The 17,347-nt window shown below is 38.8% G+C and overlaps 1 protein-coding gene and 1 pseudogene across 1 annotated transcript in view; one reads left to right on the top strand and one right to left on the bottom strand.

Moving 5' to 3' along the window:
* Positions 1–17,347, top strand: part of LOC116156068 (uncharacterized) — a 55,746-nt gene that overhangs the window by 24,711 nt on the left and 13,688 nt on the right. Inside the window, exons 4-9 of the mRNA XM_064488642.1 lie at positions 3,843–3,871; positions 3,977–4,068; positions 4,142–4,231; positions 4,488–7,789; positions 7,933–8,050; positions 11,258–11,326. Coding sequence (XP_064344712.1) covers positions 3,843–3,871; positions 3,977–4,068; positions 4,142–4,231; positions 4,488–4,592 — 316 coding nt within the window. The 3' untranslated portion in view covers positions 4,593–7,789; positions 7,933–8,050; positions 11,258–11,326. The remainder of the gene's footprint in view (positions 1–3,842; positions 3,872–3,976; positions 4,069–4,141; positions 4,232–4,487; positions 7,790–7,932; positions 8,051–11,257; positions 11,327–17,347) is intronic.
* LOC105105262 (eukaryotic translation initiation factor 2A-like) lies at positions 427–3,021 on the bottom strand (annotated as a pseudogene).

The following is a 17,347-nucleotide window of genomic DNA, read 5'->3' as shown; positions in this document are numbered from 1 at the left end:
GAAGTGGACTATAAAGCAATTCAGTTTTCTACAAAATTACTCTATTGAGTTTATACTGATCAGCTGAGTACAAATTCAGGAGAAAGAAACTAAGATTCACTCTAAAGTTAAACAAACTTTTGTTCAGTTGGCTTATTTTGCACTACTATTAACCAATCTAATAGGTACATTTATTTAAATTTAAAATGCCTTTATTCATATGTGGTAAGTCATACTGAGTAACAAAGATATTTGACTCTCAGGCTCTCGGGCTTAGGTAAGAAATTCTCATCTCTTTTTTTATAACATGTATTGAGAGACAGGAAAAGCCAATTTAGTGGACAATATTAACTAATTTCAGATATATGCTGAAGCTTGGATAAATTGTTGAGTTATAGATAAGCAGTAAGTGTGGGTATGTGGTGGCCAGGTGACACTTGGGGCTCCCTAGGGTTTTTCACATAGGATGTGTTTCCACTGACTTACGCTAACAACTTGCCTTCTGTGAATCTTCAATGTAACCAATTTCAAATCTTCCAGCTCCTGCAGAAGGGGTGATTTTTTTTTTTAAGTTTTCTCCAAGTCATTGTTTTTCTAGCCTTGTTTCAGTGGCCGCTTGTTCTTTCAAGGTTCAGTTGCTTTCCACTCTTTAGGACCTTGAATATTTCATCGGTCTCACGGTCTCCAGATGTTGACTGAGACACAGTGTTCTGTCCGTGGTGTGCTCTGTGGGGCAGGGGTGGATGCCAGATCTTGGTTCTTGTCACTTCCTGCTTCCTGCTCTGCAGTTTTCTTACCCTCATATTTCTTTTGATTTTTTAAGGGCCATTCTTGATAATGGCTTATCATTTCCTGATTGTGATTTTCTTATTCTGGCATGGTTTGTTCTCAGGCCACTTGGAACTGGTGATTACTTTATTTCTTAAAGCTGGGAATCTATCAACCACTGCAAATATATGTTCCTAATTGGGTACTTTGCTTGAAACTGTTTTTATTGGAAATAGTCCATCCAAAAGTGGTTGCCAGGATAGGGCTAGCATAATACCAAAATTTGTACCAATTATAAACATGCAACTGGGGAGTATGTGTGGCTGTTAAAATGCACTTTCCATCTGGGCACCAAGCAAAAGATGTAGGATCAGAGGCTTAGAAAGATGGTTGCATTTTTTAACATCCCATGATTGTCTTTGTCCCTCAAATTTTAAAATCTAGCTAGCATTTATATATGGCCATGAAGACTAATGCACCAGGTCCAGAACACAAGATCCCATTTCACGTTGAAAAGTGTCTCTTTGGCAGGCACACATCCATACATAACATAAGGCTCAGTGGATCCAGAATTCCAAATTGCATCACAAGTGAGACTGTGCTTTGTGTTTGAGCAGATTATAGCACTTTCTCCATTTGTTGCAAGGTAACAAACACAACATTTGCTCCCTGTAGTGGGAAGTTCCTCTCTCATCAAATTTGTTCAAGCTATTACAACACAGCAGTGGCTTTTTAATTCCATAGCATCATAACTTTATCATGAAGGAATGACTGTTGGCTAAATCTGCATGAGGTCCCCCAAAGTTGGGGGTCCAGATATAACCTCACAAATGCATGTGCACCTTTACTACCTGGAGCATTAGAGAGTCCCCGGGTGTGACTGTAGTCCAAATGAAGACACATAATAATAATTAATTTTTTTGGAAATGCAAATTACTTGTAATTTTAATAAAATTAGTTCTAAGGAAGTGAACTTCATGGTTAACATTTCATGCACAGAGTCTCATCATCTGACCAGGATGGATACCAACTTTGCATTTTTTCTGAATGAAAGACTCCAAACATGTCCCAATTTTCACATGATAGAGTTGCAGGTTGGGTCTCCTGGGGGCACAAATATGGGAGATGGGGGAGTGTAAGTCTTTTATGTTGCCAGAACATTTTTTTGTGATAACTCAAAATTGCTTTTGGAGGTCAAAGAGGTGTAGTAATCCTGTGTTAGTGACATTGGTAATATTTATTGTTTTTTCCCCTTGTCTAAGCAAACAAGATCCTACCCATATTAAAAGTGTATGCTTTATAATTTTCTCTGAGATTCCCTTGTAAACATTGTGCTTTGTGTAAAATATGGTGGTCTATTCACCACAGAGAGACCTTCAGAACCTTGGATGGGTTCATATACTAACTGCAGGGCTCTGGAGACATCACCACCTCTGAAGCCATACCTTATTCTGTGGGGTGAGGCATGGGCAGCCACATCTCCTGGAAAACAGCTACATTCATTTTCAATGCCCCTTAATGTCATAAATCATCCTATTGCTGCTAGGTCTGTGATCTAACTTGGAAGAAGTCAGTGTGTGGGTCCTTTTCTTACCGTGGAGAACTAAGGGAAAATATATGGGAAAATACAGAGTCTGTACAAGGAGTACAGACTTTGCTCCTCCAGTTTCCCTTTGGCTGTACTCATAAGTCCAGGGTGAATCTCTGAAAAGCAGAATCTTAGAGCCCCATTCCATATTCTCTGTCACTGCTTTTTGACAGATGGCTACGGAAAGTACCACTAGTCTTTAGTGGGAGTCTGAATGAACCAGACTGGGAGTAAGGAAGTAAGCTGTGTGGACTGATGAACAACAGCTCCTCCAATATGTACTCACATCACATTCACACCCACCCACAGAGGATGTCTGGCACCACAACTTAACATTTCAGCTCCTTCAAGGCAGGGACTGACAACCCTCCTTCCCCACCTTCCAGCCTGAGCCTTCCCCTGGCATCCTTATCTCAGGAAGTGTCACTGCTATCGATTATTTGATCAATAAAAGCATCTAAGAGTTTGGCTCTGTAGTCTTCTTTCACCTCTCTTTCCACAAAGAATCCAAGGTCAGATCCAAATACACCCCACGCTCCTCCATGTCTCTGCTTTCATCACTAGCCTCCATGGAAAAGCACCACCTTGTCTCCCCTTCTCCCTTGAGTTGCCTGTCTCTGTTTTCCTCCTCCAACCACTTACCGTACAACAGCAGAGCAACCTTGCCAACGTGCCTCCAGGCCCATTTCTCCACTGTTTAAAGCTCAGTCACACTGCCCATCGCCCCTACAGTAGACCCACACACCTGCCACTCCCTTGCTTTCCAGCCTCATGCAAGCATCATTCTTCCTTGCTTGGTACCCAGCCAGCTCCCTTCATTACTGTGAACACACTGTGACCTTTCCCACGTCTGTTTATACTGTTCCCTAGGCTTGAAATGCTCATCTTGGCTCTTTATGTGACTACTTCCCTCTCAGCCATCAGATTTTAGAGGCAATGCCATCCTTTCCTAAGTAGCCTCTCCCAGTTACTATCCTCTCACTGCCCTGTTACTTCCCCGTTGGTCATTATCTTGCTTAGTTGTGTGTTCACTTCTCCTTTGCCTGTCTTCCCCAACAGAATGCAGGCTGCGTGAAGGAAGGACGCTTGTTAGTCTTACTCACCTCTGATCCCCAGCCCGTAACACAGAGCCTGGCACATAGTAAGTGCTCAGTGTGTATTTGTCAAATGAATTAATTGTCTGTTCCCTTGCCCTCGGTGTCCAACATGCTTGGAAAATAGCTATTGATTGAACAATAAATATATAAGTGAATTGATAAATATGTATGTATTTTGATTGTTCATCCTACTGCAAATGCCCTCCAAGCATGGTGAAGCAGCACCTGGCCACAAGAACACCTGTTCCCACACTTCCTCCTGGTTCTGCTCCTGTGGCAGCACTGTTTATAAGTGGGTTACCTTTGATTATCTCCAGGACAAGAATGAATCATGTGTAAGTAGAAGACATCATGACTGTGGAATCCTGAACTCTCTCCTAGCTTGACGTTTTATTTTTTTCTGGAAACAGGAGCCTATGGATGGGGACCCTGAATGAGAGTAAGTTCTGATTTTCTTTGTATATGGTGTAGATGAAAATGAAAATGAATCCCTGACCTGGTCATACCTCTGACTAGGTTTTCTACTCCTGTGCATTTTCTCCAGTTGGGGAATTCTGTGAATTAGTGGGTCTCAGGGAGAGGCAGAGCATGGGGCCAGAGCTGCCTGGAAGCTTGTCAAGTGATCCACTAGGGGAGGTAAGTGGCGATGGGAATGGTCCCCAGATGAAGTAAGGGGACGTGCCACTTAGCCACCAAGATCTGCCTCCAGATTTGCCTCTTGTCTTCCCTTCCAGGGACTTGGTCTCTAGCCCTGACCATCCTCACATTCCTTTGGAGAAGGCTCCTCCTAAGACTCATGGTAAAGTAAGACATGTCCCTCCAGATCTGACTCCCACCCCACAGGTCCCAGAGACCAGCCTGGATGAGAAACGAGAATGCCCTCCTGACTTTCCAGAGCTCCCCCTCCTCACAGCTGGGCACTGGGGCCTGTCCATGGAAGGAGCCATCTGGGCACACCAGGAAGGGTGGCTGTTCATAATCCTGCATCTGAGTATTCTGTCCAGTTAGTGAAGCTGGGCTCCTCCATGGGAACCCTCACATGTCTGTCCTCCCAGGCGCCTGACTCTGAGGGAGACCTGCTCTCTCCACCAAGGATCAGACTCCTGGTTTGTGTCCTGAAGCTGCTTCACATGTTCATACTTCTGGCTCCTTTGGTGTAACTCATTGCTGGTGAAAACTTGGCACATTCCACGTCTCTATCCAAGTAACTGCTTTGTTTTAAATTTTGGGACATCTTAAAAATCAAGTGTTAAAATGAGTGTGTGTGTGTGTGTGTGTGTGTGTGTGCGTGTGTGTTTGAAAGAGCATATGGGAAAATCCCTTTCCCTTGGCTATTGATAATTCTTCCGAGGCACCAAAAACACAATGGCCATAACTCTCATCCGTACAAAAAAGTGCCCAGTGCGGCATTTTCTTATTTCATACTTTCTTGCTCTTAAGTGCTCGCTGTTTGGATCTGATCTGATAATTTTATTTAAAAATTGAGTTTTACTGATGAGTCACAGGGATGAAATATATGGTGTGGGAATATAGGCAATAATAATGTAATATCTTTGTATGATGATGAAGGTGGTCAAAAGGTACAAAGTTGCAGTTACAAGGTAAATGTAGGAATGTGATGTACAACTGATTAATGTAATTAACACTGCTATATGTTATATATGAAGGTTGTTAGGAGAGCAAATCCTGAGTTTTCATTACAAGGAAAATTTTTTTTCTTTTTCCTTTATTTTGTATCTACATGAGACGATAGATGTTCACTAAATGTATTGTGGTAATCATTTCATGATGTATGTAAGTCAAATCATTATGCTGTACACCTTAAATCTATAAATCTATATGGTGCTATATGTCAATTATATCAGTAAAACTGAAAAAGTTTTTTAAATTAAAAAAATTTAATAGTTGAGTTTTACTCAGATTTCACACTTATTTGAGCTCTTTCTTTGGCCGAGGACTGTGACCTCTGTGGTTGCTTTTCCCACTTCGTAAAGCTGGACCAGAATAGCGCCTGGTCCCCATGGTGCTGCAGGGTCTTGTCAGAGACATCTATCATCGTGTCACAAGGGCCACTCCAGAAGACCCTAACACCACAGAAGATATGTCACGTGGTTCGTGCAAAGTCCTACACCGTCTGACACCTGGCTGTCCTTTGCACTTCATCCTCTGCCACTCAGCAGAAGCCTGGTACTCACAAGGTGCTCTGTAAATGCTTATTGAGTGAACATTCCCAGTCTCCTCTGCTCTTTCTGCCACCCACATTTTTTTTTAATTGAAGTGTATTCAGTTTACAATGTTATGCCAATTTATGGTGTATAGGATAATGTTTAAGTCATACATATGTATATATATTTGTTTTCACATTTTCATTATATGTTACTACAAGATATTGACTGTGGTTCCCTGTGCTATACAGTATAAACTTGTTGATTATCTATTTTATAGATAGTAGTTAGTATCTGCAAATCCCACATTCTTAAGATTCTCTGGCTACATCATGTTCTTTCATGAGTTTGAATCTTTGAACTAGCTCTTCTGTCTTCCCATGTTGCTTTAAGAATCCACATTTTCCAGTTTCACAATCGTAATGTAACAGGGAAAAACAAGTCTGACTCCATATTGGACGTTTCTTTTACTTTCACCTTTGTATTCTATTACTTTTTCTGCAAGTTAATCACTAAAGGGATGTTGCCTGTACACTTAAGTTATACATAATGGCCCATCCCTGGGAACCCTACCTCCCAGGTAATGGATGTTAAGCTAAAATATCTTTGTTTAGCTCACAGGAAACATCCTGACCAGGCCCACCTGTGAATGCCTGCAGGAAGGAAGAAATGAACACATCCCCTCTGGAGGCTGCCTGGAAACAAGAAATGTTTGACTTTACTCCCTCCTCTTTTAGTATTGAAGAATCCTGAATTCTAACTCAGGCAAGATGGTTCTTTGGGACACTAGTCCACCATCTTCTTGGACTGCTGACTTTCTGAATAAAGTCGCTATTCCTTGTCCTAACATCTTGTCTCTCAGCTTATCAGCCTGACATGCAGCAAGCAGTAGGAGCTTGGATTCGGTAACAGTAAATTAGGTCCATGTGTTTATCTTTGAGATGAAGAAATTGGAAAAATTCTGCAAAGCAGTTGGAAGACTGAAAATGATGCCATAGATAGTCCCAAGACATCAAGGAAATTTTGGATGATAGGAGACTGATGGCATTGGAGCCAGTGATTTCCAGATTTTCAGGATTAAGCACTGAGAGGGAAGGGATGGGTTTCCCCAGAGAGCCCATAAACCACCCAGCTTAGAGCAGCAAGGCTGGGAGCGCCAGGGACCATGCAGAAAGCATGGTCAGAGGGAAGGACTTTGGGGACTCTGCTAATGGCTTGCTGAGCTTCCCTTTTGTTCAGCCTGTGTGTGGAAGAGGAGGAGGATGTGCCTGCAGGCTTTGAGCCCTAGTGAACAGGGACACAGGGAATCTTGGCTGACTGTGGTTTGCACCATATACCAGGAAGCACCAACCCGATGACTCGGCCCTGCAGGGAACCCCTAATTCTCCCAGGAGCTGAGGAAGATTGGGTTAATCTATACCTATGCAGAAGGGAAGATATTTAAAATCTACTAAGTGAAAAAAATGAGTCACAAAAATTATTCACATATAGTGCACATGCACACATAATCATGCACACCCCTTGAAGAATAGTCACCTCCACACAAACACAGGAGTCAGTAAGTGGACATTCTCTTACAGGTGCTTTCTTATTTCTTGTCCTGTGTGATGGTCCTCTGATTACTGAGGAGCTGGCTGATTGTGACTCACCTGGTGGGTTTATGCTCCAGGAAACTAATCCCCAGTCCTCTGCCAGCACATTCCACATCTCTGTTCCCCATCCAGGGTGGTTCCATTCCTGCCCTGCAACCTATCTGCTTCCTAGGATGTCTGTGGTTTCTCAAAAGAGTCAATAGATTGTTTGTAGGATATTTCCATTTCATTGAACTTGGTTTGTTGGAAAAATATTTGACTGACAATTGAATTTTAACTGAAGTATTACTTGTGTCAGTGAAGGCTTCTTAGGGTTTTTTTCTACTTCTTTAAGGGCCTGCAGAAAGACACTTGGATTTTCTTTTAAGGCTAAAAAGGACCCAATCTCAGCCATCACATCCTGGCCTCTTCCAGCCTCTGCATGACCTCTGGCCTGTACTGGTACCGGGGTTCAGACGACAGTCTTTCCTGCCTGGTTCTGGGTCACAGGGGATACCAGGTTCTGAGGACTCAGCCAGAGTTTCCAAGAATACCCCTAGGGAGACTGGCACCCAAACAACCATTTGCCTGACTTGACTGCAGGCCCAGGCTGCCTTCGAGGTATTTAGAGTACAGCATGGGTGCCTCTGATATGACCCCAGATGTGGGGAAAAAATATGCCATTTCTCAGGGACAATTCTCGGGGGCAAGTTCAGTGATGCTCGAGTGGTGCCAACAGGAAAAGTGTGCTTGCCTCTCCCTAGAGCATCCTCCACTCACAAGAGCCCATAGGACAACTGCAGGCATCACTTCCCGGGAACTACTTCTCAGAGGACACAGGGACAACCAGAACGTTATCCTGCTCCTGTTTTCTATAAACGGGTAGGCAACACCTGAATTCACACCATCCCAGGATGATCACCACTAATAGTCTCAACCCAACCCTTCCTGTATATCTTAAAGCATTTATATATATACACACATGTACACACACATTTGTGTGTGTACATGTGAATATATGTGTGTGTAAATATATACCTTATGGTTTCATATAAGTGGTCAAAATTCATCCTCAAAGCCATTCTGTGAAGTATTCTTATTTTTATCTTAATTTAAAAAAAAAAAACAAATTGAAATGAAGAGTGTTTAATGACTTGTCCAGGCCACAAAACTGCTAAGTGTTGGAGCTGGGATTTAAACCTAGGTAGAGTTATCCCATTTTTTTAAATCAAAGTATAGTCAGTTACAATGTGTCACTTTCTGATGTATGGTATAATGTTTTAGTCATACATATCCACATATATATTTGTTTTCATATTCCTTTTCATTATAGTTTATTATAAGATATTGAATATAGTTACCTGTGCTATATAGAAGAAATTTCCTTTTTAATCTATTTTATGTATAGTAGTTAGTATTTGCACATCTTAAACTCCAAATTTATCCCTTCCCACCCCCTTCCCCTGGTAACCGTAAGTTTATTTACTATGTGAGTCTGTTCTGTTTTGTAGATAAGTTCATTAGTCTCTTCTTTTTTCTTTTTTTTTTTAGATTCCACATATGAGTGATATCATATGGTATTTTTCTTTCTCTTTCTAGCTTGCTTCACTTAAAATGATGATCTCTGGGTTAATCCATGTTGCTTGGAAATGATATTTTATTCCTTTTTATGGCTGAGTACTCTCCCATTATATAAATATATCACGTCTTTATCCATTCTTTTGTCGATGGACACTTAGTTTGTTTCCATGTCTTGGCTATTATATATAGTGCTGCCATGAACTGGGGTGCATGTACCTTTCCAAATTTGAGTTCCCTCCAGATATATGCCCAGGAGTTATCCAAATTTATCTGTCTTTCCTATGGCACTGCAGCTCCTTTGTTTGACTACACGGGTCCTCAGGTTACTGGAATTAAGAAAAACCTTGGCAAACATGGACAAAGGACTAGGGAGACACACCAGGCTCTACTGCCACCACACTCTACTTGACTATTATTGATTTTACCTGTATTTTATATTCTTTTATATTATTTTAATATCACCTATGACTTTATGTATTCCTTCTAATTTTTTTAATCTTTTATTTTCCATTTCCCTTAAGTGTGCAATGTATTAATCAACTTTTATCTTATTTAAAAAATCTGTGGATTGGTTGAATAAATCATGGGTGTACACAGGGTTGAACTTCAAACATTGTAGATTATCTAAAGTCTTCTTCAACTATCAATTTCAATCCCAACTTCCTCCAGGGAGGTAACTGTTAGAGTTTTGTGTATTCCCTTCTAGACCTTTTCATATAGATACAGAATGATATTTTGTGGTTGAATTGTTTTTAGTCAGCCTTTTAAAACTATAAAAATATTTAAAGCCAAGCATTGTCCTTGAATATGGTGTTAGTTGTGAGACATAGACATTGGTATGAAACAGTCTCCTTTTCACTGAATTATAGGTAATCATCTATATGTAATTTCCCTCTTTGATTCAGGGGATAGCTTAAGGACCTCTTTTTGAATTTTCAGATGGTATTTTAGTCATCTTTTGGTTGTATTTGATTTTGTTGAATAATGACTATGAACACTACTGTGCAACCCCTACTTCTGGAAATTCATTGAGACTTTCTTTGTGATAATGCCTGGTTTGCTTTTGTAAATATTTCATGAAAATAGATAAGAAAACATTCTCTGTAGGACTCTAACAGACACCATTCTATATATTCATAATCAAATTCCCTTGATTATTATTAAAATCTTCTTTACCTGAACAGAAAGAAATATGTCAAAATCTCCTATGATTGAACTACTTTTAAATGTTTTAAAATTGTTTACATAAAGTGTTATTTAATTTATTTATTTAACTCCTGGGTTGTTTGGTATAAAAAAGTTAATGACCAGTATACATTTTTATGGGTTATATATTTTATGATTGGTGCTATTATTAATTTTATCAATTTAAAGGTTTTTGCCTTTAACTTCTACTTTATCTGATTTTACCCTGTTTCTTTTGTGTTGTCATCTACTTGTTATGGTTTTGCTTATCCCCTCATTTTCAATACACCATTGTTTTTTGGGTTTTTTTTTTTTTTTTGCCATTTTTAACATTTTGTTTTGGGATAATTATAAATTCATTGGAATTTGCAGATAATGCAGTGAGGTTCTTTGTACCCTTCATCCAGTTTCCCACAATGGTTACATCAGGAAATTGACATTGATACAATGTGTGTGTATGGTTATATGTCACTTTATGGCAGGTACAGTTCATCACCATAAACATCACCCCTATGTTGAACCTCTGTACTCATCGCTGCTGCCCTCTGCCCCACCAGCCCTAACCCCTGGCAGCCACTAGTGTGTTTTCCATTTCTGTAATTTTGTTATTTCAAGGTTGTTATGTAAATGGAATCTTACAGTATATGACCTTTTCAGATCGACTTTTTTTTTCCAGAATTCCCTTGAGATGCAAGTTATGCATGTATAAATAGTTTTTTTTTTCCTGCATAGAATTCCATGGTATGGGTGTTCCACAATTTGTTTAATCATTCACTGACTGCAGGACATTTGGGCTATTACAAATAAAGCCACTATAAACAATCATGTATAAATACTTGTGTGAACATAAGTATTTATTTCATTGAGATAAGCGCTCGGGAGTGCAATTGCTAGATTATGTGAAATGGGTATGTTTAGTTTTTTCTTTAAACTGCTGAACAGTTTTCCAGAGTGGCTGCACATTCCTACATTTCCATTAGCAATGTGTGAGAGAGTTTCTCTACATCCTTGCCACCATTTGGTGTTTCTATTATTTTTTGTTTTAACTGTTCTCAGAGGTGTGCTGTATATTTTGAAATGGTGTTAATTTGCATTCTGCTAGTGGCTAGAGATGTTGAATATCTTATCATGTGCTTGTTTGCTCTCCATGTATCTTTGATAAATGTCCTTTCTTTTCCCTGTGTTTGAATTGTAAAAAAATTTTTTTAATTACTGTTGAGTTTTGAGAGTTCTTTATAAATTCCAGATATGATACCTTTGTCAGATATGCAGTTTGAAAATATTTTCTCCAAGTCTGTATCTTGTCCTTTCATTCTTTTACAGAGCTAAAGTGTTTAATTCTGGTAATGAGACCTAATGGAACTTAAAAGCTTCTGCACAGCAAAGGAAATCGTAAGTAAAACAAAAAGACAACCTATGGAATGGGAGAAAATTTTTGCAAATGAAACCGTCAAAGGCTTGATCTCCAGAATATATGAGCAGCTCATATGACTTAATAAGAAAAAAACAATTTATTGATTCTTTTCTTCTATAGATTATGCTTTTGTTGTCATTACTAAGAACTCTTCACGATGATCAGGAACCAATTTTTTTTTTCTATTCCACCTTCTTTAAGTTTTATATTTCACATTTAAATCTATGATGAATTTTGACTTAATTTTTTATAAGGTGTGAGATTTAAGTTGAAGTTAACTTTATGCCTAGGATGCCTAATTGTTCCAGCAGCGTTTATTTCAAAGATGATTTTTCCTCCATTGAATTCCTTTTTAGTTTTGTCAAAAATGCACTGTTAGCCTATTTTTGGTCTTCTTATCTTGTTCCATTGACTGATGTGTCAGTCCTTCTGAAAATACAACATATTCTTGAATAATAAAGCTATATCATATGTAGAGAAATTTCTCCCATTGATTCTCCTTTTTCAAATTTGTTTTAGTTATTCTGGTTCCTTTGCGTTTCATATAAACTTTTGAATATGGTTGTCTCTATCTACAAAAACTCTTGTTGGAATTTGGTAGGGATTCTATTAACCTTTTTTATCAGTTTGGGGAGAATTGATATCTTTACTATGTAGTCATTCAATCCATGACAGATTGTGTTTCTCTATATATTTAGCTCATTTTAAAAACTATGTTAATTAGTGTTTTGTAGTTTTCAGCATGCAAGTCCTGTGCATGATTTGTTAGATTTACATCTAAGTATTTCATTTTGGGGGAAGCCATTGTAAATTGTATTGTATTTGTAACTTTTGCTTCCATGTGTTCATTGCTGGTCTATAGAAATATGACTAATTTTTTTGTGTTAATCTTTTATCCTCATGACCTTGTTGAGCTCACTTATTCCAAAATTTTGTGTTTCTTTTTTCTCACGGATTAATTAGAAGTATGCTGTTTAGTTTGCAAGTGTTTGGAGATTTTCTTGTTATCTTCTTTTAAATTGAATTCTACTTTGATTCCATTGACATCAGACAATAATCTCTGCATAATTTAAATTCTTTTACATTTGTTTGCTATGTTTGATGGATCAGGCTATGGTCTATCTTGGTATAAGTTCTTTAGATTCTTGAAAAGAATGTATATTTTTTTGCCCTACACTGGAATTTGACACAACATTTAACTCAATTAAAAAAAAAAGTTTAAGAAAGTATATTCTGCTATTTTGGGGTGAAGTGTTCTATACATATGTCAGTTAGATTGTGTTGATTGATCATGCTGTTGAGTTCTTCTATATTCTTGCTGATTTTCTGTCTAATTTTTCTATCAATTGTTGAGACCGGTGGGGGTCTGTTGAAGCCTGCAACTATAACTGTAGACTTGTCAATTTCCCCTTTTAGTTACATCAGCCTTTGCTTCATATGTTTTGCAACTCTGTGATTTGGTATGTACACTTTAGGATTGCTAGATATTCTTGGTGGGTTGACTCTTTTATTATTATGTAATGTGTCTTTCTGTCCCTTGCATTTTCATTCTCTAAAGTCTGCTTTGTCTGGTATTAATGTAATCATTCCTGATTTCTTTGGATTGATATATGCATGATACATTTTTTTCCCATCCTTTTCTTTCTTTCTTTCCTTTCTTTCTTTCTTTCTTTCTTTCTTTCTTTCTTTCTTTCTTTCTTTTCTTTCTTTTCTTTCTTTTCTTTCTTTTCTTTCTTTTCTTTCTTTTTTTCTTTCTTTTTCTTTCTTTCTTTCTTTTTCTCTTTCTTTCTTTCTTTCTTTTTCTTTTTCTTTCTTTCTTTCTTTTTCTTTCTTTCATTCGTTCATTCATTCATTCAAGAAGAGACTTTATTTGAGAGGATTGTTTCAAGGGGAAGGGGATTATTGCCATAGGAAGCATGCAAGTGTGTAGAGTTAGGCAAAAAGTGCTTGTTTTATAGAGGAGTAACAAGGCTAGAGAAATTTTTACCCTGAGCCCAGGCAGTTTTCAGGAGAGGCTGTATGCTGGCCCAGGCTGAGAGGGGGCCAATGTTCAGAGGCCTAGAGGAACGAGAGAAGCTTAACTACAGTTTGGCTAGCAAGCATTTTGTCTAACTGATCAACAGGGCTGAAACAGTTCAGCTAATCATTTGAGGCAAAGAATGAGACTTTGTAGGATCAATGTCTAGCGTTGTCTTTGGTCAACAATGGGGCATCCTTGAGTGTTACCTTAGTCATTTGGGGAAGGGTGTTTTGTTGTTATAAGCTGTTTTCCAGGTCATGAAAGGAGATTTCTCTACCCTCATTCTTTTCAGGTAGTATTCAGCACTGTCAATGGTAAAACCTCCAGGATCCAAAGTCACTCAGTTGGTGACATCCTTGAAGGATGTTGATAAGTGTGTCAGATCTTTCCATATCCCCACAACTGACAGTCTGCTAAGCACCCACTTTTGGAAGTCTGGCCAGAGTGCTCATTCCCTTGATAGATGAGGTCAGAGGCATTTTGCTGATTTATGAGAGACTTTTTTAGATTCCAGTGCCTCCTGCTTGGTCATGGTGTGTTTGCTTCAGAGCCTGCCACCAGCGCTGTCACAGCCATCCTGTCATTTCACCTTGTAAACCACAAGGATGTGCTCATATTCACTGTGCTTTAACTTGTACTTACTTCTGGTGGGCCAGACAATAAGCTTGGGAGGGACAGAGCTCTCACCTGGCGTCCTGATTATTCTCCCACCATTGTGATAAAACCTCCCTTTCAAAGATGTCAGAGGGACCTGTGGACTCACTTCAAGTGGTCATTCTACCTCCTTCATTTCATCTTCCATTTCCTCTTCCAACTCAGAATCTTCTGAATCCTCAGGAAGCACAGTGTTCAAGGCAGCACTTTTCTTCAACAAATAGACTGTCAACATTTGAGAACCTGCTCAGGTCACCCTTTACTTTCAAACTACCTATGTCGTATCTGAAGTGAGTTATTTTGTAGATGGTGTATAAATCATATTTTTTGTTTAATCCACCCTGCAAATCTATTTTTAATTGTTGTATTTAGACTGCTTATATTTATGATAATTATTGATATCTTAGGACTTAAGTTTGTCACTTTATTTTTTTTATTTTATGATTGTTCTCCTTTTTTTTTTTTTTTTGTATTTACTTCCTGTGGGAGAGTTGACATTTTTTATAATTCCATTTGACTTTTCTAAAGTGGGTTTCAGTGTATCTTATATGCAGATTGTTTTAGTGATTGCTTAGGTATTACATTATATTATATGCTACTTCCTTCTGGCCTCAGTGGTTTCTGATGAGTAATTTACTGCCATTTGAATTGTTTTTCCCCTCCAGCTCACTCATTCTTCCCCTCTGGTTGCTTTTAAGACTTTTTCTTTTAAGTTTCAGAAATTTGGCCATGGCGTATCTTGCTATGAATTTCTTTGGTTTTATTCTGTTTGTGTTTGCTCAGCTTCTTATATATGTAAGTTTATATATTTTTCCATATTTAGGAAATGTTCTGCCATTATTCCTTGAATATTTTTTCAGTCCCAGCCCTTTTCTCCTCTCCTTCTGGGACTCTATTGACATAAATATTAACTCTTCAGTTACAGTCCCACCTGTCCCAGGGTCTCTTTTCTTATTTTTTTCAATGTATTTTCTTTCTGTTGTTCAGATTTGATAGTTTTTATTTACCTTCAAATTCACTGATTCTTTCCTATGTCTTGTCTACTCTGCTGTTGAGCTCATCTGTTGTATTTTTGTTTCTGTTTATGTATTTTTCAGTTCTAAAATTTCCATTTTTTCCTATTTACATCTTTCAGTTTTCACTGAGACTTCATGTATGCATTTTCATTTGTTTCAAGCATCTTTGTAATTGCTCCTTGAAGCATTTTAATGAGGGATGCTATGAAATCCTCATCAGAATATTCCAACATTTGTGTCATCTTAAAGATGGTGTTTGTTGATTGTCTTTTCTCATTTAAGTTGAGGTCTTCCTGAATCTTGGTGTACTTGATCAAATCCTGGACATTTTAGCTATTGTGTTATGCAACTCTGGATATGTTCTAAATCTTGTGTTTTTGTAGGCATCCTCTGACACCATCCCAGTCATGACTGGACGGGTGCCTCTATTGCTGGGTGGGCATTAAAGTTCAGGCTCTGATGTAGGGTCCACAGACTCTAGGGAGTGGAAAGGAGCTCATTATTGCTCAGCAAAGATGAAATCCCATGCTCCATACTTAGTTTACTTTGCCATCATCTTGGGGGTTTGGGAAGGAGCCTTATTACACTCGAGTGAGAGTGGGTGTGTTGGCTGTCCACTTAGCCTGTGCTGGCGGGGATTAGGGCTGCAGTCTTTTCTATGGTGTTTGCCTGGAGTAAAACAGTTATTGTCAAAAACTTTTCTTTCTTGAGATGCTACCCCAGTTCTGGTCCTTTGGCTATAAAAAGGCTTTCCTTGGGGTTCCCTTGTTTTCTGCACCTATTGGCATTTCCAGATTGCTGCCTTCTCTAGAACTTAGTCTGGGATATGTGAAACCAAAAGAAGACCCAAGAAACTCACCACCAAATCATATTTTGGGTTCTGAGGTTTCTAGGTAATTTGCCTTTTTCTCTCTACTTCTTATGCTTGTTTTTATAATGACCAGATTTTTTAGCTGTACTCAGCAGGAGGAATAGGAATAAATATATTTATCGTTGTGGAAATGGAAGTCCTCTGTTATTTTGTTTTTAATGTTTTTTTTTCCTAAATAGCTACTGCTCAATTTTAATTTTATATTATCCTAATGTCTTTATGCTTCGTTAAGGAGATGCAGCTCATTAACATTGATTTCAAAGACAGATACTGATCAATCAATTTCTTCAATTTTGCTTACTACCTTTGTACTTAGTCATGATTTTTTGTCTTTCCTTAGTTTGTTGATTTAGTCAGGTAAAGTTTTATTCTTCTGCCCTGTGCCTGAGTCTCTCTAACTTGGATATTCCCTTATGCATCTCCATTGCACTCGAAGTGGCTTCTCATCTGAAGGATTCCACAGCTAATGTGTGCAGAGTTCTACTGATCTGTGAGATTTTGAGATCCTGGGGCAGCTTTCATCTAGGAGCACAGGGGCTGTGGCTTCTCCATCAGTTCTCTGGAGCAGGTCCGCATTCTTCAGTCTCTCAGAGAGAACATCAGAAAGCTAAGTTGTGGAGGCAGGATGCAGAGGAGCTGGCCCACACTGACTCTAGGGGTCTTCAGATGTAGCTGTCTTCTCTGGGTGGGATAACAGGTCCCACCTCTTAAGGCAATGGCAGCACTAAAACCTCACACCATCATCATCTGATTCTGTTCTGTATTCAATGAACCTGCTGATCACAGCCCCCACCAGAAGCCTGGAGAGTCCACTTTGGACAGGAAACATAATTTCAGAAAAGGCCCTCTGGTCTCAAGTTGGTTCTTTTTAAAAGGTGACATGAAGGCATGACCTAGAATCTCAAAGAATCTCAAAGGTCCATCTTTTGGGGACTGGCCTTCTTTATCCATCATAATGGTTTGGTGGATGGAGATGGAGTGTCTGTGCCTGGAGCCACCCAGGCTGATAGGATATTGGGTTAATTGTTTCCACCTGGTTCTTGTCTGTCATTCCTGTTGCCTTCTAAAGACCCCTTGTATTTAGGCCATAGTTGGTGAAGGAAAGCAAAGACTTGTGGCACTTTTTTATTTTGTTTTTTTCTGAAGGAGCATGACCTCCCAAAAGGTCATGCCTCACAAGTCTGATATTCACTCAAGTTAGATCAGAATGCAAGGAATTGAATATTAGCTAGGTGTGTACCCCATCTAACTCCAAAAACTTACTTAGCCTTTCTGTCCCCCAATGTCCTTCTCAAGAATTTGTTGTCAACAATTCAAGATTAACTAAGAAATCATATTGAAAAGTATCCAAGCATCAGCAAAGGTTTGTGATATCCATCTTGCTCATCTGATGTAATTTTTCTGTTGAATGCAGTATACAAGAGACTGCTCCCAAAAT

The sequence above is a fragment of the Camelus dromedarius genome, chromosome 8, assembly GCF_036321535.1.
Source record: "Camelus dromedarius isolate mCamDro1 chromosome 8, mCamDro1.pat, whole genome shotgun sequence".
Taxonomy (NCBI): Eukaryota; Metazoa; Chordata; class Mammalia; order Artiodactyla; family Camelidae; genus Camelus; species Camelus dromedarius.
Note: the sequence above shows the minus strand (reverse complement) of the source record. Positions and strands in the feature narration are given on the sequence as shown.